Source organism: Elephas maximus, chromosome 23 (genome assembly GCF_024166365.1).
Source record: "Elephas maximus indicus isolate mEleMax1 chromosome 23, mEleMax1 primary haplotype, whole genome shotgun sequence".
NCBI classification, from domain to species: Eukaryota; Metazoa; Chordata; class Mammalia; order Proboscidea; family Elephantidae; genus Elephas; species Elephas maximus.
This window is the reverse complement of record NC_064841.1, coordinates 10,380,391-10,406,390: the sequence shown is the minus strand read 5'-3', so window position 1 is coordinate 10,406,390 and position 26,000 is coordinate 10,380,391. Positions and strand designations below refer to the sequence as shown.

At 42.4% G+C, this 26,000-nt stretch overlaps 1 protein-coding gene across 2 annotated transcripts in view; it reads right to left on the bottom strand.

Annotated features, from left to right (window-relative positions):
• The window catches only part of WWTR1 (WW domain containing transcription regulator 1), a 149,189-nt gene that overhangs the window by 18,439 nt on the left and 104,750 nt on the right, over window positions 1–26,000 (bottom strand). For both annotated transcript variants that reach the window (XM_049867498.1, XM_049867497.1), the window contains exon 4: window positions 3,688–3,890. In XM_049867498.1, coding sequence (XP_049723455.1) covers window positions 3,688–3,890 — 203 coding nt within the window. The remainder of the gene's footprint in view (window positions 1–3,687; window positions 3,891–26,000) is intronic.

Below are 26,000 nucleotides of genomic sequence, written 5' to 3'. Positions count from 1 at the left end.
TGGAGAAGGAGCAAGGGGGAGCAAAGACTTCGCCACTTACAGTCTTCCAGGCTCTGGGAGCTGACAGGAAGGCCTTGGGTTAAAATGGAGGCAGAAGGCCCCACAGCTTTTTATTTAAATGACTATATGCATGGAAAGAAATACTTCCCTCAGATAAAGCTATGAGTCTGTTTTCCTGTCAAGGAATTGTTCTTTTACATGCGTAAACAGGGACTGAGAAGCCCGTTTCTCAATTCTTAACAGTTACTAAAATTTTCCACTTCATTTGGTAAAATTGCAGTCATGCCCTTTATGAGACTTGAGCAAATGCCGTGTTGAATCTTAAGCTAGAACAGCAAAATATTCTCTAGTCAATGTGGGTATGTGTGGCTCTTATTTTAAACTTTTTGTTCAGTCCTGATATATGGAAGGTTCCAGGCAGCCCCATAGCTTAAGATCTACCATCACGACCAGCTGTTGTTGAGTCAATTCCCACTGAAAGTCACAGTCCAATTTCCATTACTGGTACAGAATAAACAAATGACTTCCCAGTATATTAAGAAAGAAGAGGTTACAAAACAGTATCATAATATACTACCATTTCTGTTTTAAAAAACAAAGTACACATGAAGATAAAGACAAAAAGACTGGGAAAAAACCACCAACATCTTCATGGCAGCTCTAAGTAACAGAAAAAAGAAAGCCAAACCAAATCCCTTGCCTGATGGTACACTATTGAAAGTTAGAAGAGAGTACTAAAATGGTCACACTTATTTTTAATAACTTTCAAAACTTTTAACAGAGGTCCAAAGCTAGGTGAAGAGATTAAAACCAAACCAAACACATTGCCGTCGAGTCGATTCCGACTCAAAGCAACCCTATAGGACAGAGTAGAACCGTTTCAAAGGGTTTCCGAGGAGCGGCTGGTGGGTTTGAACTGCCAACTTTTTGGTTAGCAGCTGAGCTCTTAATCAGTGCGCCACTAGGGCTCCAAGTAAAAGTAGGGGTGATTATTATTTTCTTCTTTGTTTTTTGAGTATTTTACACATTTTCTACAATGAATGTATGTTTTGGGTTTTTGTGTGGTAGCTTTTATTTTATTTTCTATTTACAAACAGTAAAATTCACTGTTTGCAGTACAGCTCTGAGTTTTGACAAATGCAGCTAAACAGGTGGGCCAGACGTCACTTATACTTCCAGTCCACTTCCCTGCCCCTGAAGTGGCCTAAGTACAAACAGCGAGGCAGAAAATCACCAAGATGTTATACATAACACACAATCAGGGATGTTGGCAAACACCCAGAGAACTACCACAGGACACTTCCAACACCATTTATTGTGTGGGCTTAGATAGTATCTTTGACAACAAGGAGTAGGCTGATTCTGGATGGGTGAGAAAAACTTCCACAATTAAAGTGTATTTAGACCTTTTTTCCTGTACTCCGTAATAAAATGGAAGATATCAGAACCATCCATTCTATCTCATCCCCTTAACCTCTCACTCTCTCTCAGAAATTTGGTGAGACTCTCTAGCAGAATCTGGACGCCATTTTCCTGTTGCAGTCCTATACGGTGGACTTGTGCACTGTCGTGCAGCAAAACGCTCTGAGTTCCACAGTCCTTAGGGATCAGCATTTAAGGAACTTGGTTGGTATTTCTGTAATACGAACCATCAGTACTACGATCTGGTTCCAAGGCACCTACAGTCTGAATAAAGGAAATAATTTGGGGCACGTCTCCCCACCCCTTTCCAGAAATGCTTTCTGTGGGAAAGAAGGGGGTGGGACAAGAAAAACACAGAGAAAGGCCGAAGCCGAGAAACAAATCACTCTTTGCAGAACGGTCGCAGCTTTGTGTAAAAAAAAAAAAAAACTAAAAAAAATTAATTAAGGTTCATCGAAATATAAACTAGGACTTTATAAGTGGTACTGTAACACTGTGTAATTTACTCTACATTATAAAAATTATTCCAAATAGAATTATTATCCAAAGACAGAAAACAATAATATAATTATTTCCTGCCAAGAAACATGATACTGTATTTCTAAAAACGGTATAAAGAACTCTTATCCTGAAATAACCATGGAAGTTCAGACACAAATCCTCAGGATACAGTACAACTGTAGTTATACTGTAAACTTGTATCCCTCCAGTTTGGAGGAACATCCAGCCGGACAACAAGCCACAATTTATATTTATTTCCCTCATTTTCAAAGTCCACTTTTAAGAAATCATTTTCATTCATCATGTATTTTAAATAATAGACAGTATAGTATATATGCTCTAAAACTTATTTGATAAGAAAGATATTATTCGTTTATGGAAGTCAATGTGTATTTTTTAAAGCATCAGATGTAACTGAAGAAAAAAAAGTCATGTTTACCCTAACATCCCCTGCCCAGGAATAAAGGTTTCTGGAACAGTTCAAACAGCCTATTTCCTTAAACCACAGAAAGGAAGCTACCCACGTATCCCGCTCCAGATGAGTCATAAAGCAAAGTCTGAAGAATTAGAACAATAAACCGAAGGTTTCCTCCCCAAAATGTAGCCAGCAAAACTTATGAGACCTGCAAACATGAGTTACACTAGTTCTGCAACACAGAAGAAAGCACCACTCTCCCAGAGACTGAGCCACGGAAGTGGGGAGAAAACTGTGGCTTTCTTTAGGGTTCTCTTTCATTCGTTTTTGGACTTGTAGCACTGAGCCTGACCCACAGTAGACATAAGGCAACATTCTGTTGACGGATTAAACACACAAGTGAATGAGTGGAGAATGGGACAAAGACAGCTGATCCACGTCCAGGCAATTTTACAGAGCTCTTTATCAGAGTCCATGATGTAAGCCATTTTCTTCTCTCCTTCTCCCTTCAATTTTCCCAATTCTTTCTCATGTACTGCAGCGGATCAAAGATGGCTGCAGATTCTCTGTTCTTCCTTCCACGGAATCTCCCCTTCACTACCTGCCTTAATCTGGGTGGGCTCTGTGACTGCTTTGACCAAGAGGATATGGCGAAAGTGACTCTGTGATAGTTTCCAGAACCAGACCCTTGGAAATTGGCAGCTTCCAGTTCCTGTCTCTGGGAACACTGTCTCTGGGAGATGTGAACCGCCATGTAATAAATCCCACTACCCTGAGACTGCCATGCTGGAGATGTCACATGTAGATGGCTCCAGGCTAAGCCCATTCTTCCAGCTTTCCTTACCATGGTGCCACACACTTGACTGAAGCCATCTGGGACCCTCCAGACCAGCCCAACCACCACGCTGGCCTCAGTCAATATCACACAGAGCAGAAGAATAGTCCAGCTGAGCCCTGCCCTGATTCCTGACCCACATAATCATGTGACATAATAAAATGGCTATTGTTTTAAGCCACTAGGTTTTGGAAAATTTGTTATGCAGCAATAGGTAATTGAAACATGCCCTTTTCTCTCCAGTTTCTCTTTTCTCTCTTTCCAAAGGCCAGCAGTGGAAGCCAAGGGCAGCCATACTAATATAACTAGACCTTGCACTCATAAATTTGGCTCTGAAGACAGTGCAGACAGAATGTTGGGAAGAGAAATTGGATTCTAGCCATGAGGTTAGGAGTAGAATTCCAGGCCCTCAGCACTTCCAGAGAAAGGTTTACCCTGATTGCAAACACACACCAGCAGCCTTGGCACCAACAAAGGCCACGGAGGCTCCACCTGGCACTTCAGAAGGCCATACCTGCCTCATGAGCTCCTCCTGGCGCATCCTAATCCTCTCTCTCTCCATCTGGATCCTCTGCAGTCGCAGTTTCTGCTGCTGCTGCTGCTGAGTGGTCAGCGCGTTGGGCATGCTCATGAGCCCTGCCGGTGGGTTCTGAGTAGGGTGATTCTGCTGGTTCAGGCTACTGGGTGCCATTTGCTGCTGGTGTTGGTGATTCATCACTGCAGGAAGGAAAAACATACAGATTAATGACCAGACCTATAACACGTTATCAAAAAGAGACCATCTGAATGCTTTGTGCTCTAGAGTATAGATGCCTGAGATTCTTTCCAAAGTACTTTATTGTTAACCATTACTGTTTCAACAATTATTACCTTAATTCAATTCATGGAGGCTCAGATACTGGCCTCACTCCTGACTCACCTAGTCTCTGTTTTTTTGTTCCGTTTAAACTCTTACTTCACACCTTCCCTATGTCCAGAGCACATTGTAAACCTTACACAGAATCTAATGATCATGAGGAAATCCCACAGAGGCTACCATAACTTATCATTTCACCAGGACATCTGGGTGTGTGTGCACTTTCTGAGACAATCTGTATGTTTATGGCAGAGCTAAGGAGGGTGTGCGTTCCTTGAGACATGGTCAGTACACAATAATATCTGGAATGGATGAATGAATTGATTGACATGTTAAACACAGCACCTAAATCAGAGACCTTCGAGTCTTGATGGAGCAGTAGTTAAGAGCTCGGCTGCTAACCAAAAGGCTGGCAGTTCGAAACCACCAGACACTCCTTGGAAACCCGGTGGGGTGGCTCTACTCTGTCCTATAGGATCATTATGAGTCAGAATTGACTCAATGGCAATGGGTTTGGTTTGGTTTGGTTTGGTAGATCAGAGACCTACACCCAACCGTCACCTTGTTAATGTTTTGTTTAAAAAATGATGCCCCAAAGAATCATGAACTAAGCTCAGGAACAAATGTTTCAATTTTTGCAAAAGTAAGAAATAAGGAGAAAGAAATCATACAAAAATGTTAACCACACTTGTGACTGGATAAAGGCACTGGAAGTTGTTGAAGCTTTTAAAAATTGTCTATCAGAATTTACCAACATTTTTAATATCAGCCTGGAGAACTTCAGTTTAGAAAAGAATTTTTAAATCCTTCACCAAATCATACCTTTGGCATCCCCACACAAAACGAATCTTTAAAAGTGCTAGTTTTTTTTTTTTTTTTTCCAAAACAGTTTACCAGCCAAATTTGCTTAACATCCAAAATAACGGAAAACATGCTTTTCAGTCTATTTGCACATAGGTCAGGCCCCAAAACAATACAGTAAAATTTTACATGCTCACTTCATTTCTGAGAAAAGACCTCAATTTTTGCTATATTGGGTATCATACTTTTAGGTGATAAAATTATTGGCATATTTTACTGAAAATCCAAAAGTTAAATAACTTAGATCTTCGTTATGCTATAAAAAATTAAAACCCGTTGCCACTGAGTCGATTCTGACTCATAGTGACCCTACAGGAAAGAGGACAAATACTGCATAGGGTTTCCAAGGAGCAGCTGGTGGATTCGAACAGCCGAGCTCTTAACCACTACATCACCAGGGCTCCTTATTTTGCTATAGATATGTGAAAATATGTTTTATAACTAGCCCCAATCAACTATGTATATCTCACATTTCAAATGGCACTGAAGTTAGTGCTGTGCTAGCAACACAGACATATCTACCTATCATCACCTTGTGGCCAAGAACCAGGTATTGTGGCTAGGTCACAAAACGGGGCTGTATGAAAACAGAATCACATGGCTAGATTCTGGAATATGTACATATGTATGCATGAATGAACAAGGTATGTGGTCATATAGGTATATGCATATACACACATAAAAATGAATGTACATGTGTGCATACATTTATTCTAAAGACCATACCAACACTGAAGGTTTTCTGCCAAAGAATTGGTTTCCTTGAGGAAGAATTCCGAAGCAGGGACTTCCCCAAGATGGGGGTGGGAATGGGGTAAAAAATTCATTTCTTCATTCATACACTGACTCAAATTTTTATCGTATTCCCGTTTTTCGCCAGGCACTGGGTTTGAAGCTGGATGAACAACTTCTGCCCATAGAGAAACGAACAGGCTGGTGGTAGGGATGTGTGAAAGAATGAGATGGATTTTTTTGCTTGGTTTGTGGAAGGAGCCCTGGTGGTTAAGTGGTTAAGAGCTCAGCTGTTAAGAGCTCAGCTGTTAACCAAAAGGTCAGGAGTTCGAATCTACCAGCCGCTCCTTGGAAACCCTATGGGAAAGTGCTGCTCTGTCGTATAGGGTCACTATGAGTCAGAATTGACTTGACAGATTGTGGAAGGCTAGAATGGTAGGCAGTGTAAGGAACTTTAGAGATGATCTTGTCCGGTCCCTTTATTTTACAGAACTGTCACCCAGAGAGATAAAGAGACGTGCCTTGGATAGCATCAGGCAGAACCAGGACCAAAATTGAGGCCCCTGACACCTCATCCACTTGCTCTTTCAATTGACCTCTGCTGCTCTTCAGACTGAAACGCGGGAACAATTGCTGAAACCAAGAGCAACTCTCTAAATACATCCTGCCTTCAATAGCAAATAGGTAGCACCTGGGCCCAAAGGTTGTTCAGGTAACAAATAGGAAGGGGTCACAGAGGGTTTGGATAAATTGACAACCCTCTGCTCAATAACAAATACCAAGAGGGAAAGTAAGAATATTTAACATACACTGCCTAAACGTTTCAGGTTTTCTTTTCAGAATTAACCCCACTACAAAAGGACTCTCAGCTCCTGGTACCACCCCTGGCACACAGGGGGACCTCAGTAACTGATCTAATGAATGAATGAAACCAGTTGGGCACATCTTTTGCTCTTAGTTTAAAAACTGGAAGAAAAAAAAAGTACAGTCAAATTAATTCGATTGATACCAAATTACCTGAAATGAGTCTTTCATTTCCACAGCTGGTTAGAGCATAATTACCATCCCTATTCGAAGAACTGTGGAGGGCGGTCAGGGGTTACACATTCAAGTAAGATGAAATCCAGATATGCAAAGGGCTTAAATCATAAAACATTTCAGGTCAGAGGAGGGAGGCATAGAGGGAGGCATAATGGGAATATGGTGAGTATTTCAGGGGATAGGCATTTCTGAATCTTCTGAAGAAATATGTGCCCACTTTCTTATATAATCTCCATAGACAAAAAAGATGCCCTGTTGAGCTGTAAGAAAAATGTGTAAACTGAATATTTCTAATATCGGAAATCCCCAGGTTAGAAAAAAATAGGCTTAGAATACACAAATTATTAACTCTATGCTAATTTGTATATTTGTAAAGTTTTGAAAAGCAAAGATGTCACCTTGAAAACTAAGGTGTGCCTGACCCCAAGCCATGGTGTTTTCAATCACATCATATGCATGCAAAAGCTGGTCCATGAATAAGGAAGATTCAAGAAGAATTGACGCCTTTGAATTTTGGTGTTGGCAAAGAATACTAAACATACTATGGGCTGCCAAAAGAACAAACAAATCTGTATTGGAAGAAGTACAACGAAAAGGTTCCTTAGAAGGAAGGATGGCAAGACTGTTTTACATACTTTGGACACGTTATCAGGAGGGATCTGTCCCTGGAGAAGGACATCATGCTTGGTAGAGTACAGAGTCAGCAAAAAAGAGGAAGACCCTCAACGAGATGGATTGACACAGTGGCTGCAGCAATGGGCTTAAACATAACAATGATTGTGAGGATGGCGAAGGACCGGGGCAGTGTTTCATTCTGTAGTACCTGGGGTCGCTATGAGTCGGAACCGAGTCCACAGCACCTAACAACAATTTGTATAGATATGTTGAGAAAAAAAAAAAAAAAAGCCAAGATTCAGGTCAGGTAACCTTACTGACGTGATAAATAGATTGGAGGAGGATCATGATCGTCGACGCAGGTAGGCTGCCCTTGTCAGTGTACAAAATGCCGCATTGGGTTTACTCACAATGTACTCTGCTATTCACCTCCACACACAACTGGATGTTGATTAGCAGATTTTATTAACGTCTGGACTCTTATCTGGGGGGCTTAAGACTTGGAGAAGAGCTCTCCCAAAACGATTTTCACTAGGCTTCAAAATACCAGCCTTTATAGAGATGTTCACAGGGAAGAATGGTGGAGATGCTGTTTTTTGGGGTTTTTTTGCCCCCATGTAGTTGAGATTTGATCATTCAGATGAAAGATCTCTGGTTATTAACTGTAGAGACTGGGAAAGAGTGGAATTCACACAGTGGCTTTGTTTTCAGCGTAAAGCACAAATCAACAGAGAAGTACGTAGGAGGATGTTCACTGCAGTATTCTTTATAACAGCAAAAGACTAGGAAGAATCTTAACGTCTATCTGTGGGTGACCATAGACCATCCATCCAGAGGATTGCTAGGTAGCAGCTACTTACATGGAACAATCTCTAAGAAACATTGTTCAGAGGGGAAAAAAACCCAAGGGCAGAACTGTGTGCATGGGTATGTCACTACCTGTGGTTATGTGTGCGCACCAAATCCCTCTAGAAGGGTACACAAGAAACTGGCAGCAATGGGTGCCTCTGGAGAGGAAATTGGGTGTCTGGGCTGGGAGAGCTTCCTTTTCTTCTGCTGTACTGTTTGAATTTTTCCTAATTGCACTTATTGCTTATGTAAAACATAAATGAAAATATGAAGGTAAAAAACATAAAGCAATAACACGGCAATGTATGCATTAAACTCAACATTTTCTTGGTGGAGTAAAAGGCAGTAACCCCCAAATTATTTAAGAAACAACAAATAAGGCTTGGAGCCCTGGTGGTGCAATGGTTAAAAGCTCGGCTGCTAATCAAAAGGTCGGCAGTTTGAATTCACCAGATGCCCCTTGGAAACCCTATGGGGCAGTTCTACTGTGTCCTATAGGATCGCCATGAGTCAGAATAGACTCAGTGGCAATGGGTTTGGGTTTTTTGGAATAGGCTTAGATATAATCAAGACAGTCAAAGCTAAGAGCCCACCTGTGAAACCCCCTCCTTCATTGTACGGATGAGGAAACCAACACCCAGAGAAAGAGTGAATTTAGTAAAGGTCATAAAACTGGTCAGCGGCCTAGAAACCAGACGTCCTAACTCAGTGCCCACAATTCAGCTTGTGGCTAAACCTCTGCTCCCGGCAGCTCTTTAGTTCAATCATCAGTCAGTTTGCTCTGCGACAGAAGCTCACGAACTTCATTGCTGGTTGCATTCTTCCCAGCTACCATTACCAAACATTTTGATCAAAGATTCCATAGAAGAATCCTGATCAAAAGGGGCAAATGTAGGACAGAATTTCAAATTCTCATGGCCTCAGACTTTCTGGGGCCATGGAGGCTGGATGAATCCCCAAAACTATTGCCCTAAGATAATCTTTAAATCTTAAACCAAAAATATTTCCTGAAGTCTTCTTAAAACCAAACAAGAGTTTAGCGTCACATTAAAGAATGTCTGCCTTGAGCATTATGATCTTTAAGATCTATCTATATGGAATCAAATTGACAACAGCAACTTGAAAGAGTAGACAGGAACCTTAGGGGACGGTAAGTTTATGTTAATAGGGGAGAAAAACTCAGAAAAGTAGGGTGATAATGGTTACAACAACCGAAGAGTGTATTCAACGTTACCAAATTGTACATGCAGAAACTTGAATTGCTGTATGATTTTGCTGTTTATACTTCCAGCAACAACAAAAATAAAATAAATTATAAAAAACAAAACACTGCTTTGGCTAGCTATTCAGAGAGACATCGAGGAACCTGGGGGGCACAGGAGGGACTGAGGCTTAACAAGAGATAAACAGGAATGAATCCTCGGGAAAGCAGGGGAAGGCAACTAAATTTGCAATGAACAAAACACTCTTTGGGATAATATTCCAGCACATTTTAGGGAGAGAACAACAGTTCCGCTTAAGATGAAAAAAAAAAAAAAAAAAAAAAGACGAGTATTCCAAACGCACTATTTGAAGCCAAACCGGATTAAGGGCAGACTGCCACAAACTGCCTTAAAAAGGCGAAAGACCTCGTCAGTTCTAGACCTTTGCCAGTCCCCACAAAAGGGAATAACCCAAACAGAAGATTTCTCCATCGAAACAGGAATGCATCAAAACTAAAACAGGAACATCTATTTTTCTTTCCTTCCAAGACAGTTCAGAATTTAAATCCCTATCATTTATCTTTTTCTTCTCTCTGTTTTTTTTTTTTGGTAATTGGCTTTGTCCTTTGTGTTTGGAAATAGACATATCATGCTCTGTGGATAAGTGACCAGAAACATTTCACTGTTGTTGTGTGCTGTCAAGCCGATTCCAACGAGAGTAAAACTGCCCCATAGAGTTTCCAAGGAGCCGCTGGTGGATTCGAACTGCCACCCATCTGTTTAGCAACTTGAGCTCTTAACCACTTCGCCACCAGGACTCCACATTGCATTGGTGGTATTCGATATAAAATAATACACCAAGAAAAACAAACTCCACAACATCTGAGACGTGAACACCCTTTTAATTCAAGAGCTGCGTCCTTGGCGACTCCTTGGTGAAGCAATCAGCCAGCACGGGAATGGGGAGGGGTGAGGGTTATTCGTGTTGGACCTGACCCTCTGGTAAATGCTGCAGGAACAGTGTACACTGATGCACCTTCCAACCCATCCCAGCAAACGCAGTTGGTCCCTTTTTCTGCAAAGCCCCAGGAGTATGCACAAGGCCAGGGAGGGCCCCACTCAGTGCTTAGGCCTGCACGTCATTTGCTCTATAAGAAGCAAACATGGAAAAGGCAAAGCCTTTGCTCCTTAATTTTTGGCTTTTGCAGCACCAGGAACAGAGAGCAACAGCTCGTAGAGAGAGTGCTTTGGCAGCTTCCACCAGCCAGGAGCTGCAGACGAGGAGGGAGGCCAGTGAATCCGAGGCTGCCCAGCGCGCCTCCTGGAATGTTTGACAAATGTCTTTTTGGCTTTAGAGAGGTTCAGTTGCTTGCTTTTTCTGTGTCCTGGGCTTTCTTCCCTCATTTTAAAAATAGGCTTTGGTTAAACACACACATACAATACCAAGTGAAGAAAACAAAAGTGTAAGGTTAGGCTCAAATATAGAAACCATCACTGGTTGCAGGGGGCTGGCTCTGAGAAGATTATGGAAAAGGACAACCAGTGCTCCAATGGCTCGATGACCCTTAAGCCCTAGAAAGACAGGGAAATTACTTTACCCTCTGTAAATCCTTCTCCCCAGTCCACATGTGAGTCTGAGGAGGGTGAAGAGGAATAGCCGTAGTTGGTCATGCATTTCTCGCCCTGTTCTCAGGCTCCTCTCTCTTTCTGACAACAAACTTCTCAGCTGAGGTGTCTCTATTCTGGGCACTCTGAGCTGAACATCTAACAATATGTGCCTTCGTCAAAATGTCAAAAGGCACAATTCCACTTAAGTTAATGAATAAGGCCTCCCCAAGTGCTCTAAGGCTTTTTCACGTCCAATCGCCTGTTCCCAAACCACACTTCTGCTCCACCAATAATGAAGATAGTTTCACATGGCGTCGACTAGAGTTCATTAGTTTAATAAAAATATAATATCCACGAGTCCATACTCAGGAAAATAAATTGCTGAATACATAAATAAACAAACAGAGAAAAGAGACAAATCTCCCATGGAGAAGAATTTCAACAATTTATGTAGATACACCATCCTCCTTGCATGTGGGCTGTACACGGTGACTTCCTTCCGAAGAGTGCATTATGGAAACCCAAAACCCACTGCCGTTGAGTCGATTTCGACTCATAGCAATCCTATAGGACAGAGTAGAACTGCCCCATAGGGTTTCCAAAGAGCAGCTGGTGGATTCAAACTGCTGACCTTTTGGCTTGCAGCTGAGCTCTTAACCATTGTGCTATCAGGGCTCCACATTATGGAAAGGGATAAATAAAAGTAACTCTACAGCGGAGACACCTGATAAGCACTACCTTAGCCAGGTGATCGAAGTCACTATCAACAGTGAAAAATCACGTTCACAGTATGTATCCTTGATATGATGAGATGAAAATGATACTTCATCTCTGCGGTCTTCCTCTGCAAAATCCATAACCTGTTTACTCATGAGAAAAAGTCAGACAAATTCCAACGGAGGAATGTCCTACAGAATGCCTGACCAGTACTTCTCAAAACTGTCATGATCATCAAAAACAAGGGAGGTCTGAGGAACTGTCACAGCCCAGAGGAGCCTAAGGGGACATGACCACTCAATGTAATGTGGTATCCTGGGTAGGATCCCAGAAGAGAAAAAGACATCAGGTAAAAACGAAGGAAATGTAAATAAAGCATGAATTTTAGTTAATAATAATATATCAATATTGGTTCATTAATCATAACAAATGTACCATACCCAATTAATATAAGATGTTAATAATAGGGGTAACTGGGTAGGGGGTATATGGAAACATGGGAAGTCTTTATTATCTTCTAAATTTTTCTAAAACTGCTCTAAAAATAAAACGTGTTTTTGTGGGTGTATTTACTGTGCACCCAATGTGCCTTTAATACTCACCATGAATTGGTTTATATAGGATAAAAGAAATGATAGAGCATTCAAAAGTAAGTAGAGTCTGTAGTGTGTTCCATCGGAGTAAATAGGTGTTGAGCTAAAAAAAAAAAAAACATTCCCAGAAGTATTCCCTGGGCAAGTAAGACCTGGAAATGTTGGGCCAAACAAAGTGATAAGCATTTATTTCACTGCAGTATATTTCTCAGAGCCTTGAATAAACTAATGGGCATTAAGATTTTCCAAGACAGAGATATAAAGGCAGCATTTCTTAAACTTGCAAGACCAGTGTTCTTCTGAGTAGGAATACTGGCAAATGCTGGTCCACTGCAACTGTGGATGGATACTGATTGAACAGAATTAGCTTTCACTAAGCTCCTATTGTGTGCTCAACTGTTGAAAGGGAAGTAAGCAGCTGCTCAGGACGCAGAGCCAGGAAGTGAAAATGGCACCTAGTGGATGTGGAACAAAGTGGTTTCATGTGCCTGGACTTACCTACTGCTGGTCAAGACACAAAATGACAAAGCACAGCAAAATCCAGGAAAAGCAAGGGTTATAAAAGACTGCCAGAATACCTGCAGAAGTTCTTCACAAGCAAGTTGACTCAATGAGATGGTTTAACTTATTTCAAAGATGGTTTAACTTGTATATCCATTTTCACAGGTGGTGAGCAAAATCTTGCTAAATTTAGTTCCGTACGTTCAAAATTCATAAGGTTTTCACTGGCTAATGCTTTTCAGAAGTAGACTGCCAGGTCCTTCTTCCTAGTCTCTCTTAGTCTGGAAGCTCAGCTGAAACCTGTCCTCCATGGGTGACGCTGCTGGTATCTGAATACCGGTGGCATAGCTTCCAGCATCACAGCAACACACAAGCCCCCACAGTACAACAAACTGACAGACACATGAAGATCAAAGACCACAGCCTTCAGTATGGATTACACCTCAACATAAACAAAACAAAAATCCTCACAACTGGACCAATGAGCAACATCATGATAAATGGAAAAAAGATTGAAGTTGTCAAGGATTTCATTTTACTTGGATCCACAGTCAACAGCCATGGAAGCAGCAGTCAAGAAATCAAAAGATGCATTGCATTGGGCAAATCTGCTGCAAAGGACTTCTTCGAAGTGTTGAAGAGCAAAGATGTCACGCTGAAGACTAAGGTGCGCCTGACCCAAGCCATGGTATTTTCAATCGCATCATATGCATGTGAAAGCTGGACAATGAATAAGGAAGACCGCAGAAGAGTTGACACCTTTGAATCATGGTGTTGGCGAAGAATACTGAATATACCATGGACTGCCAAAAGAATGAACAAATCTGTCTTAGAAGTACAACCAGCATGCTTCTTAGAAGCAAGGATGGCGAGACCGCGTCTTACATACGTTGGACATGTTGTCAGGAGGGATCAGTCCCTGGAGAAGGACATCATGCTTGGCAGAGTACAGGGTCAGCGGAAAAGAGGAAGACCCTCAATGAGGTGGACTGACACAGTGGCTGCAACAATGAGCTCAAGCATAACAACAATTGTAAGGATGGCGCAGGACCGGACAGTGTTTCGTTCTGTTGTGCATAGGGTCGTTATGAGTCGGAACTGACTCGACAGCACCTAACAACAACATTCAAAATAATCCTTTAGGCTTTTTTTTTTTGCTTCTATGATAACATAACATTGTTGTTGTTCAGTAATGTCGATTCTGACTCACAGCAACCCCATGTGACAGAGTAGAACTGCCTCATAGGGTTTCCTAGGCTGTCATCTTTAACAGGAGCAAATGGCCAGGTCTTTTCTCCAGCAAAGCTGTTGGTGGGTTCGAACAGCTGACCTTGGGTTAGCAGTGGAGTGCTTTAAATTCTGTGCCACCAGAGGTCCTTATAGTAACATTAACTGCTCCAAATAACCCTTCCAACATCATCCTGTGGGACTGGGAAGAGGAAAAACTAACATTGTTCTGAAAACCTCAGTGCAATTTCCTTAAAATAGATGGCTGTGCAACATTCAGACACACACGCTGGGCGATACACACCTGATCTGGGACCTGGGAAACTTCCTCCTGGAACAGGTGTGCAATTCATTTTGATGTTTGGACTAATAAATCCATATGAATTGCATCAGAACCACCTTCCAGGAGCCTCAACATACTATGAGAGGAGAACACTGGCCACTGGGGCGAGACTGTTAGGCCTGAAAGCTTTCCTACCACCTCATTCTCCGTACCCGTTCTACAAATGCTGAAACAGATGCTTGTCACAGAGAGTGACCAACCGTCCAGGTTTGCCTGGGAGAGAAGGGTTTCTCAGGATGCAAGATTTGCAGTGCTAAACCAGCAAAGTCCTGAGCAAACAAGGTGGTTGGTCCCCCTTGGCCTGTGGCTGTGACTGCCCACGACCACAAAGCTAATTCATGGCAGTAGAACCCAAGCCTCCCATTTCCATCCTAATGTCTTCCCTTAGAAAGATAACCAGACGTCGACCAAGGTCAGGCTGCCCAGATTAGCTGCCAGTGGATCCTCCCTGGATTACAACCAGAGGGTTGTCCTCCTTTTGTTCCCAAGTTACTTGATAATCAGAGAGGGAATATTACATATCCTCTGACTCAGTAACTTTGTAAAGATATCGTGTACTACTTACGATACATGAAACTCAGGATACCTTTCCTTTGGGTTGAGCCAAACACAGTGAATGGAAGCTTGTACAAGAACTAACTCTCATCTTCCCCAGGGCTGGATTTGTACTCTTCGTAAACAAGTCCTGGGAAAGAGCCATGTCCTTCCTGCCCCTTAGAACCAATCACAGTACTATGGATCTTCCTTATAAAAACAGAACAAAAAATAATTTAAGTGCACTTCAAATCTGACTGACTGATGCACGTAACTAGAATCCGCTGCAATCATGTCGACTGGGACTCATGGCAACCCACATGTGTCAGAGTAGAACTGCCCCGCAGGATTTCCGATGGCTGATTTGTCTGAAGTAGATTGCCAAGGCACCTCTGTGTGGATTCAAACCTCCAACTTTTTCAATTAGCAGTCAAGCACATTAACCGTTGGCACCACACAGGGACTCCAACTAATACACAATAAATTAAAAAAAAAAAAAATCTGTTGCCTTCGAGTTGATTCCGACTTACAGCGACCCTATAGGACATTGTAGGGCTGCTCCCTGAACTAAACTTCAGGCATATGGGACAGAAATTGACAATGAAATATTATCAGTTTCATTTCTAGTAAGATGATCACCATAGACTTTTTTAATTTAAAAAAAAAAAAAAAAAACCCATTGCCATCAAGTCAATTCCGACCCATAGCAACTCTATAGGGCAGAGTAGAACTGCCCCATAGGGTTTCCAAGGATCGGCTGGTGGATTCAAACTGCTGACCTTTTGGTGAGCACCTGAGCTCTTAACCACTGTTCCACCTGGGCTCTGTTTTATAATCAGCGGTTTAAGAAATCCATCACTTTCCCCACTACACTCATTACAGGTGGGGGTCACATATTTACTGTACTTGGTACCATCACCAAAGGCCAGAAGGGGCCTTAGTCCATTTAAACCGCTGGTTTTCAAACTCCTCTTTTTTAAAAAACAAAAACCAAAACGTTGTCATTGAGTCGATTTCAACTCACAGCAACCCTGTAGGATGGAATGGAACTGCCCCCACACGGTTTCCAAGGAGCACCTGGTGGATCTGAACTGCCAGACCTTTTGGTTAGCAGTCATAGCTCTTAACCATTACACCACCAGCATTTCCAAAACTTTGTTGTACATCTAAAGATGATCACAGCCACATCACTCCTAGTGGGACTCAAACTTCCTTAGTAGGGTCTTTCTCCTGAGTCCAATACATGGCTTGAAGCATAGACAACCCTCACTTCAGGGGCTCGTTCAGTAGAAGGTCTGGGGCTTATAGTGGTGCTGGAGTGGGGGGAGTAAGCACTTCAATGGAACTCCCTTTTGCCATTTTCTCTAAATTCTCTTGGTCTTGCTTTCGCCCTGGTTTTGTACTGGCATTTCTCAATTGTTGTGTCAAAATATTAAACACATTTTTAAAGTACGTTGACTAGCCATAGCTTTTGGAGACTGAGCACCAGGAGACCAATCTCCCAGCTTAGCTCTGTTCACATGCCTCCAAGATCCCGGCATGGGACCTCGGGACACAATTTAAAACCAATGATTTATACTAATTCACACATTTTAGAGAGGAAGAAACCTGCAAGGTTAAGCTTCTTGGCACAGATCACACCCACAGACTGTGACAAGCCAAAGAAGCCCAGAGTCTGTGCCAGAATGCCGCGCCTGGCGTCCGCTGCACCCCTCACGGCTCTGTCTGGCCCACCCTCAGTAATCAAAAATTACTTCCAGAGTTAAATTCGATTGTCTCATGAAAAAGTCAAATGCAGACTAATTTACTTAACTTATGCACCACTATAAAATGCTGACATCAATGTGAACCACGTGTTTGATGATACCCTAGTTGTGTGACATGGTTCTACAGAAAATGATACAGGGCTTTGTTCATTAGTCCTTTACACAAAAAAACAATGGACGACACCCAATGAATTTTGAAAAGCTACACTCCATGAAGCAGGAAGGTTGAAATGGGAAGAAGTGCTGCCCTTGGGCTGAACTAGACCTTCTGGCCACCGTGGATTTTGGGGAGTAATGATCAGCAACCGGAAGAAGCCAAAACATACAGGTGTAAATTGTTTCTGACATATATGCACACCCGGCTGCTCCAATCTTTAAAAAATATTTCAGCGTCAAGAACGTCTGAGCGCAGCTGCAGGTCTTTTCCTCCCAGTTGATGGGCCGTACATGGCGTAACTCATGTGAACTGGCCAACGTCAGGTGTCACGCAGCCCTGTCTGATAGGAAACACATGTCTGCAGAGGTAGAGAGAAAACCCAGCCACGGTCCAGCCCTGACTCAGTCACGATACAATGAAGGGAAAAAAAGGGCTGCAGACGTGTCTCTGGCCCTCCTTGTGTCTCTCTCAGCTTCTGCCAACAATGAGCCGCTTGTGTCTCTTATTTCCCAGAAACGGTATTAGCCGTCCAACAAGGTCAGCAAAAAAAAAAGCAGCTTTTCACTTCAGGGTGCATTTGGTTCCAAAAATCTGTAAAGTATTAAACCAAGAAGTTGCACTACCCCAATTTCACACTGAGCCCTTTATTCCAATTCTGGGTGAGAATAACCATAAGGAAATTTCTCAGCCGGCTCAGCTGATAAGGCACAGGGACCTGAGATGTACGCACATTCAGCCACACTCTCCTGCCTTCCCGTTTCAAGCCTTATAACTGCTTCCGGCTGCTCCAAATCTGACGGGTGGGCCTCAGGCTCTCTAGATTCCTCAAGATCTTCCAGTCTGAGACTTGTAACTCAAGCTGCAAGGATTCACAGGAAACCCTAAAGTTTTAACACCAGAAAATGATTTTCCTACCTAACTATCCTATCTGCTTGTCCAAACAGCAATCTAGTCGACAAACCAGTGTGCAATTATCTCAGCAATCCTTAGTTGCTGTTCTGGTTGTAAAGACTGAAATGCCTGTAACACTGATTTTTCTTTTCCTAGTAAATGCATTACCCAAAATGTGGATTTTATTAGCATTTAAAGGATTTAGACAACAGTTCTCATTACTCCTTGTCCAAGCCAAAACCTGCTGCCGTTGAGTCGATTCCCACTCACAATGACCCTATAGGATACAGTAGAACTGCCTACTTGTTTAGCAGTGGAGCTCTTAAAAAATGTGCCACCAGGGCCCCATTCCTTGTCTAGACCAAACCAAAACCAAACAATCGCTGTAGAGTCGATTCCGGCTCATTGGGACCTCCATGTACGTCAGAGTAGAATTGGGTTTGTGATGTCTGTGAGCTTCCAGAGGAAACCCTGGTGGTGTAGTGGTTAAGAGTTTGGCTGCTAACCTAAAAGGCTGGCAGTTTGAATCCACCAGGAGCTCCTTGGAAACCCTGCGGGGCAGTTCTACTCCATCCTACAGGGTCGCTATGAGTCGGAATCGACTCAACAGCAGTGGGTCAGCTTTTGGACACAGGTCATCAGGCCTTTCTTCCAGGGCACCTGTGGGTAGATTCGAACCACGAACCTTTTAGTTAGTAGCCAAGTGCTTAGCCATTTGTGCCAGCTAGGGACACCTTCATTATGCAGAGCAGGTGTGCGCACACACACACACATGCCACACACAAATTAACCATTTTTGCTGTGTTGATTTCTTCTGGATCCTTCTGCTGTAAAAAAAAAAAAAACAAAAAGAGTAAAACTGTTCCATAGGGTTTCCAAGGAGCAGCTGGTGGATTGGAACCGGCCAACCTTTTGGTTAACAGCCAAGCTTTTAACCACGGCTCCACCAGGGCTTCAATCTTCCTTACAGGCATAAAGACATCCTATTTCTTCCACCTAAAGCAGCACCAGAATGTGTCACTCTGATGCCATCTGACATCTGGGGTATCTCAGGATTTATCAAAAGTGGCCTGTAGCATGAATAGGGCTTCAAACCAGTTCATTCCAGTTTGAACCCTTGCTGAGAATTTGCTTTTCCACTCCCCAGATATACGAAATCAGAACCTACGTTTTAACAGGGTCCCCAGGAATGCACCAGTTCAAAGCCCTGGGCAGGAAGCACATCTCTTTGCTTGGTGAGCAAACAATGACCTAACTTTGGGAAAAGTGGAAACTGATACTTGACACTACTGCTTCACAGAGTTATCTTTGTGACTGCATTTAATTGCAGGGCCTGGCAAGAGCGGCAGAACCAAAACTGTTTTATTAACATCTTCAGACAATAGGTATACTTTTATCCCGGCAGGAAATGGAAACTCTGATTCATGCACTTATTTTCATCAGTCCAGGGAGAGTTTATTGAAGCTTTTTATTGGTGAGCTTTCCTTAAAGATTTTAAAACTACACCAGGTGCAAACTGCAGCAAATCAAGCTAAATAACAGAAAATGATTCTACAGCTGCGCTCCACAAGAAGTAGAGAAAAAGGCTGCCACTGTGAACTGCTAGCTTTTATGACACACTTTTTATAACATAACTGGGGAGGAGCCCTGGTGGTGCAGTGGTTAGGAGCTACAGCTGCTAACCAAAAGGTCGGCACTTTGAATCCACCATTCGCTCCTTGGAAACTCTATGGGGCAGTTCTACTCTGTCCTATAGAGTTGCTATGACTTGGAATCCACTCTACGGCAAAGAGGTTTTTAGGGGCGGATCATCCAACAGGCCAGGTAAGCACGTGCTTACCTTGCTTACCAGGTCATCTGTGGTGAACAATTTCACATTTTTTCACACGTCAAAGATTCTGCTTCTAGGTATGGCTGGTATCTGTCTCTCTCTTAACCCCATAGCACCTTCCTACAGAACCAAAGCCTCTTTTCAAATTTATAACCCCTGACAGGGGCAGATGGCCCAGTAAGCAAGGTAAGCACCTGCTTACTTGTGCTTACTTACTAATCTGTAGTAAGCAATTTCCCACCTTTGATGTGGTGAGACCCACGTGAAATTGTTCACTACAAATTGTTCATCAAGCACAGTGCTTACCTTCCCTATGGGATAATCTGACCCTGAACGTGACATTTTAGTAAATATCTTTATTATATAAAGAGCTCATACAACAAAGACACTAAGTCTCCAAGAAATAAATAGTCAAAGGACTTGAATGATTTATGAAAGAGATCATGCAATGAGCAATCAAACACGGAAAAATTTTCAGCTTCACAAGAAGAAATCATAGAAATGCAAATGAAAGGAAGAGCCAGTTTTTAGCGATCAGATTAGCAAAAATAGTACTGTGACGCCGGTCTTCTGAATCAAGACAGGACCACTCAGGAAAAAAACAAACAAACAAGAAATCCGGTAAAATTATATGCCAAAATTTGGGAACTTGTGCATATTGAGGGCTGTGCATCGGCGTTTCATTGGTAGAATGCTAGCCTTCCATGCAGGCGACTTGACTTCCATCTCCGGCCAACGCACCTCACACAGGGCCGCCACCCATGTAAGCTTATGTCTTGCTATGATGCTGAACAGGTTTCAGTGGCACTTCAGGGCTAAGACAGACTAGGATGAAAGGCCTGGTGACCTACTTCCAAAAACCAGCCAACGAAAACCCTGTGGATCACAATGGTGTGATGTGCGATGATCACGGGGATGGTGCAGGAGCAGGCAAGTGGTTCACCCTGTTGTATGTAGGGTCACTCTGAGTCAGGGCCTGACTTCATTGTAGCTAATTACAATACCAAGCCAAAATCCATTGCTGTGGAGTTGATTCGGACTCACATCGACCCTACAGGACAGAGGAGAACTTCCCCGTAGGGTTTCCAAGGAGCACCAGGTAGATTCCAACCACCGACTTTTTGGTTAGCAGCTAAGCTCTTAACCACTGTGCCACCAGGGCTCCAGCTAACCACAGTGATGACCCCGAAAAGGTCACTTTGAAATGAAAAAGTATCAGAATATTGTGGCAGTGTTTGGCTGGCAGGACTAGCGACGATTTTTGTCTTTCCAGTGTCCTACGGTTCATTCACCGAGCATTTGCCGAGCACCAACCAGGTGCTGCCGATATAGTGAGAAACAAGAGAGCAAGGTCCCTCCTCAGGATATCATAGTCTCGTGGGGAGACAGACAACAGCAGTATATGCTATAATTTCAGCCATAAGGGCTTTCAACAAACAAATTTGGAGCTATTTTAGCAAGGGAGGTTAAGGAAGGCTCCTCTGAGGAAGTGCACAAATGAGAACGGGGGACATTCTAGGCTGAGGACAATAAGTGCAAAGGCCCCAGCATGTGAGCATACCTGCCTGTGAGCCTGGAGTACTCACACAAAAATATGGAGGCCAGCGTGGCTGAGGACAACGGGCAGGAGCGTGGAGGAGAGGTGGGCAGGCCAGGCCACGTCGGGCCTGGTGGCTGTGCTGAGCACTGGGGCTGGACTGTGTTCAAGAGTGACAGGACTCTGCTTTCAGCTCACTGCTCGTACTACAAGGGACACTGCCAGATTACTTTATACCCTACAGTAAAATTGTAAAAATGCTGAGAATATCCAGGGCTGGGAAAACTCTGAGGGTACCTTGTGAAGTTAGTTAAATAGAGTGAAGGAGAGAGCCGCACCTCTGAATCCGTGCCTCTCCATTAGTGTCTTTTGGCCCTGTGAGGTGGTTCAGGGGCATTGCTGGGAAGGGAGAAATAAGATTTGGGGACATGGGAGGGAAGACACCAGAGCAGCTCCACTTTTACACACTAACAAAAGGAGATTCTGGTCCAAAACAAAACAAAAGCCTATAGCTCTAAATTTTATCTGCGAGTGTAGGCCAAAAGGGGGTTCTGTTCTTAAAAACAAAAAACTACTGCTGTCGCATTTCGAAATTTTATCCTTGAATCCAACTGGGTATGTGCAATACAGTTGTTTTGGTCTTCTGCATTTACGGGCTGGTGCTCAGATCAGGCCATCACCCATTGTTTCGAGAGGTTATAGAAAACCTCCTTCTGAAACTCCTAGTGTTCACTGTTGGGATCGCAGAGTCTACACCATTTATGGGGAATCACAGCAGACTCCCTTCTCAGGTCTGTCTCTGAATCTGGAAAAACTATGTTTCTCCTCAACACCAGGTAAGTCTTCACGAAAGCTCAGGCTTCTATCACTGAACACAGCACCTTCTTTGAGAGAGCCCCCAGGAATCTCAGAGCCAAATCTGCAGGCACTTCTTGCAACCACACCAGACCTCATGATAGGCATTTTTCTACCCAGCTTTATTTTCTCACACACAGTCTCCTTTTACCCCAAATTAACTATATTTTTCATTTTTATCTTTTTGAATTACGTGCTTTGTAAGAGGCAAAAGTAGGGAATAAATAGTGTTATCAGGAGGGATCAGTCCCTGGAGAGTGACATCATGCTTGGTAAAGTAGAGGGTCAGCAAAAAAAAGAAGACCCTAAACGAGATGGATGGACACGGTAGCTGCCGCAACAATGGGCCCAAGCATAACAATCATTGTGAGGATGGCGCAGGACCGGGCAGTGTTTCGTTCTGTTGTACACAGGGTCACTGTGAGTCGGAACTGACTCGACAGCACTTAACAACAAAGAGATGGAAGTACCACAGCTTTATTTTAAAATTATATATCCATGTATATAGTTACAGGAAACCCTGGTGGCGTAGTGGTTAAGAGCTACGTCTGCTAACCAAAAGGTTGGCAGTTCAAATCCACCAGGCGCTCCTTGGAAACTCTATGGGGCAGTTCTACTCTGTCCTGTAGGGTCGCTATGAGTCAGAATCGACTTGATAGCAACAGGTTTGGTTTTGGTTTGGTATATAGTTAGACAGATACATTATTTGTCAAATAAGTATGTTCTGTCAACTTTAACTGAACTGGTTGGAAATGGTCATTTGCTAGTCATCACAAGGGGTGGGGGTATACGACTTCAGGTCATGTCTTACAGAGACCTGGTGAGCCACAAAGTTTTTCCCGATATCCCATTGTCTTTACTGGACACACTCAGTAGGGCAGCCAGCAGACCCAAGCAAGTGCTGTCCCACTCTTACCCTCCATGGACACGACCTTAACCAAGTAATCGAAGCTAACATCACCAGGACTGGGACAAACTGCCGCCATGTATCTCTTGATACGATGCAAGGGGAAGAACACAACATCACTTCTGTGGCTCTCGCGCCGTGAACATACAACATAAATCTAATCATGAGGAAACACCAGACAAATACAAATTTAAAAACAGCCTACAAAATAACTGGCTTGTACTCTTCAAAATCAACTCGATGGCAATGGGTTTTGACTCTTGAAAAACACCAAGGTCAACAAACACAAGGGCTGGGAAATCATTCTAGATTAAAAGAGATGGAGATATAATAACTAAATGCTATGCATGATCCTAGACTAGATTCTGACCCTGGAAACATAAACAGCCATAAAGGACATTGCTGAAACAACTGAATACATTTCAAATACAGACTGTGGATTCGATCATAGTATTGCGTCAATGTTAAATTGCCTGACTTTGATATCAGTACTGTGCTTATGTAAGACTGTCCTTTAAAAAAATACAGACTGAAATATTTACGGGCAAAGAGATACAATGTCTCCTATTCAGTCCCAAATGATCCAGAAAAAAAAAAAATTATACATACACGCACATTAAGAGAAAGAGAGAAAGCAAACGGGGGCGAGTTATAAACAACTGGCCAAGGCAAATCTGGGCAGAGGGCAAATGGAAGTTCCGTGTATTATGCTTGAAACTCTTCTGTAAGTTTGAGATTAATTCAAAATAAAAAGTTACATATTAAAAACAACAACAACAAAAACTTCCCTGCACACACCCCAAACTCCCTGGAGATTGAGAATTCTCAGTCTGGCAGGGTCCAGAGAAGTTGCATTGTATAAGGGCCATTGTTCAGCAGCGTTATTTATGTTGGCAGAAACCTTATTAAACAACGGCTTTGGTAAGTGACTAGCATTTGGAGGGGAGGGAACTCTAGCTGTGATACAGACTCCACGATTCTGATACGTCATACCCACTGTTCTTCCCAGCCTGCCCACCCCACCTCCACCTCCAACTGTTATTTAAAAGTTATTCTCATTTTCAAAAACTAGAGTCTAATAAGGCGGGACAGAGAGCTGCATTGAGGGACTAGATGGAAAGGTCTTTCAGAAGAAACAGCTCAGAACAGCTGGGCCTGAGGACAAGACACGCGGAATAAGGAATTACAGGTTTTCTTGGGAGGATCCTGGGGCACCAAAGGAGTTGGCAGTAAAGTTGGAGGCCCTTTCGCAAAAGGCCCTCACTTTCCAGGGTCAGAACTGAAGAAACTGCTCCACGTTTCCTTCTTGGTAGGAGGAGAGATGAATAAACTAAGATGAGCAGGATGACACTGATGAAGAAACCAGAAAACATCAACATATGGAAATGAGGAAGGTCTCAAGCCAAAGCCATCCTATTTTAATAAAATTTGGACCTTAAGATTCCCTTGAACTCTAGGGGGAAAAAAATGTACACTTAAAACTGCGTTAGACACAGCAGAGAAGAGCAAGCACAAATAAAGGAGCCATGTTGTGAATCTGAGACGTGAGGTCTCTGGAGGGGTACCCCTGGTTTGCAGGGTCCCAGGCAGTAGCAACTGAAAAACAACAAACTCTGAGGGGAAGGAGTCCGGAAACCTTCCAAATGCCCTGAGCATTCGTCTTGTTAGAATGGGGTGATCCAGTTCTATTTGGGGAGAAACGATAGTCCCATCCTAATGAAGTCGGGCATCACTGCAGTTGATAAGTGTGGAAATAGAAGAATTATTTTCTTGATATTTGAAGTGTGAGCTTCGAAGTAGCCTTATGATTTCTTGTGTGCCAGGACTAAAACGGCCACATTAAAAACTTTTTTTTTTTTTCCAGCTCTGCAAATATTTAATTCTTGGCAAAATTCAGAACTCACAACTCACTCTTCACTGTGTCTGAGAAATATAATACTGGAAAGAAGGATAAAAATTATATGGAATCAAATGCATATAACACGTACTGGGAAACTAACTTCAGATGAGACTCCATTTATGGCTTAGTCAAAAACATATGGATATGCAAGAGCAAGTGGGAAAGCTAGGTGCCTGATTAAAAATAAATACTTTTTTTGTGGCAACCTTAAACCATTTTTTTTTAAAGAGAAAGTAGCACCCCAAACACATTCCCCACACCCCGAACCAATACACACACAGTGAATCTTTAAACAATTACTTATTTTGTTTGATAAAAGCAAAATATATCAAAAGGATATTCTGCAAGAAATTTTTATACTTTACTCACAAATAAACGTTCCAAAGAAACTGGAAAAAATGAGAAAATTAAAGGTAGGCACAACAGGTATGTACTATAATATTTATTGCAGCATTATTGATAGCAATTAAAAAAGAGAGAGAATTAACTTATATGACTCTCAATAGAACTGGTTAAATAAATTATGGTAGAGCCATACAATGGAATGTTATGCAGCCATTAATATGCTGTAATGGTTTATAAGCATATGAAATATATCCAAGTCCACTCATCACTAAATAAACACAAATTTAAACAATGAGAATCTAAGTTCTATGTATCAGAACTGCACACTAAAAAGTTTGATAATAGACATTATTGACCAGGGTAGGGGGAAGGAAGCACTTTGATACACTGTTGGTAGGAGTGGAAATTGGAATAACCCTTTTGGAGGGAAATGGAACAATAATTATTATTGTTAAATGCACATTCTCTTTGACCCAGGAATTCTACCTCTGCAAAATTATCCTGTACATAAGTAACAAATGGCACAAGGATTTATAGACAAGGATACACACTGTGGCATTGTTTATAGTAGTAAACAATCAGAAAAGGATCTAAACATCCACTATAAAGAACTGGTTCAGTAAATTAGGGTACACCTGTACACAGTTGCTGTGAGTCGGAACTGACTCGATGGCAACGGGTTAGGTTTGTTTGTTTTACAGAGTGGAATATTATGCATTGCTGACAAAGAATGAGTTTTTTTGCAAATAGCACGCATACATAAATAATGTGCCCACACATATAATGCACCTAGGGTGCATAGAAAATAATGCACAAGGAAGTTGCGAGGTTGGCAAAAAAAAAAAAAAAAAATGTATAAAATACAGAAAGTACTAATTTAGAAAGCTCTCTAAGAGAATGTTAAGTTTTAAAAAAACAAAGACATATAAGCTTGCACGGGTATTTACAGAATCTAGAGA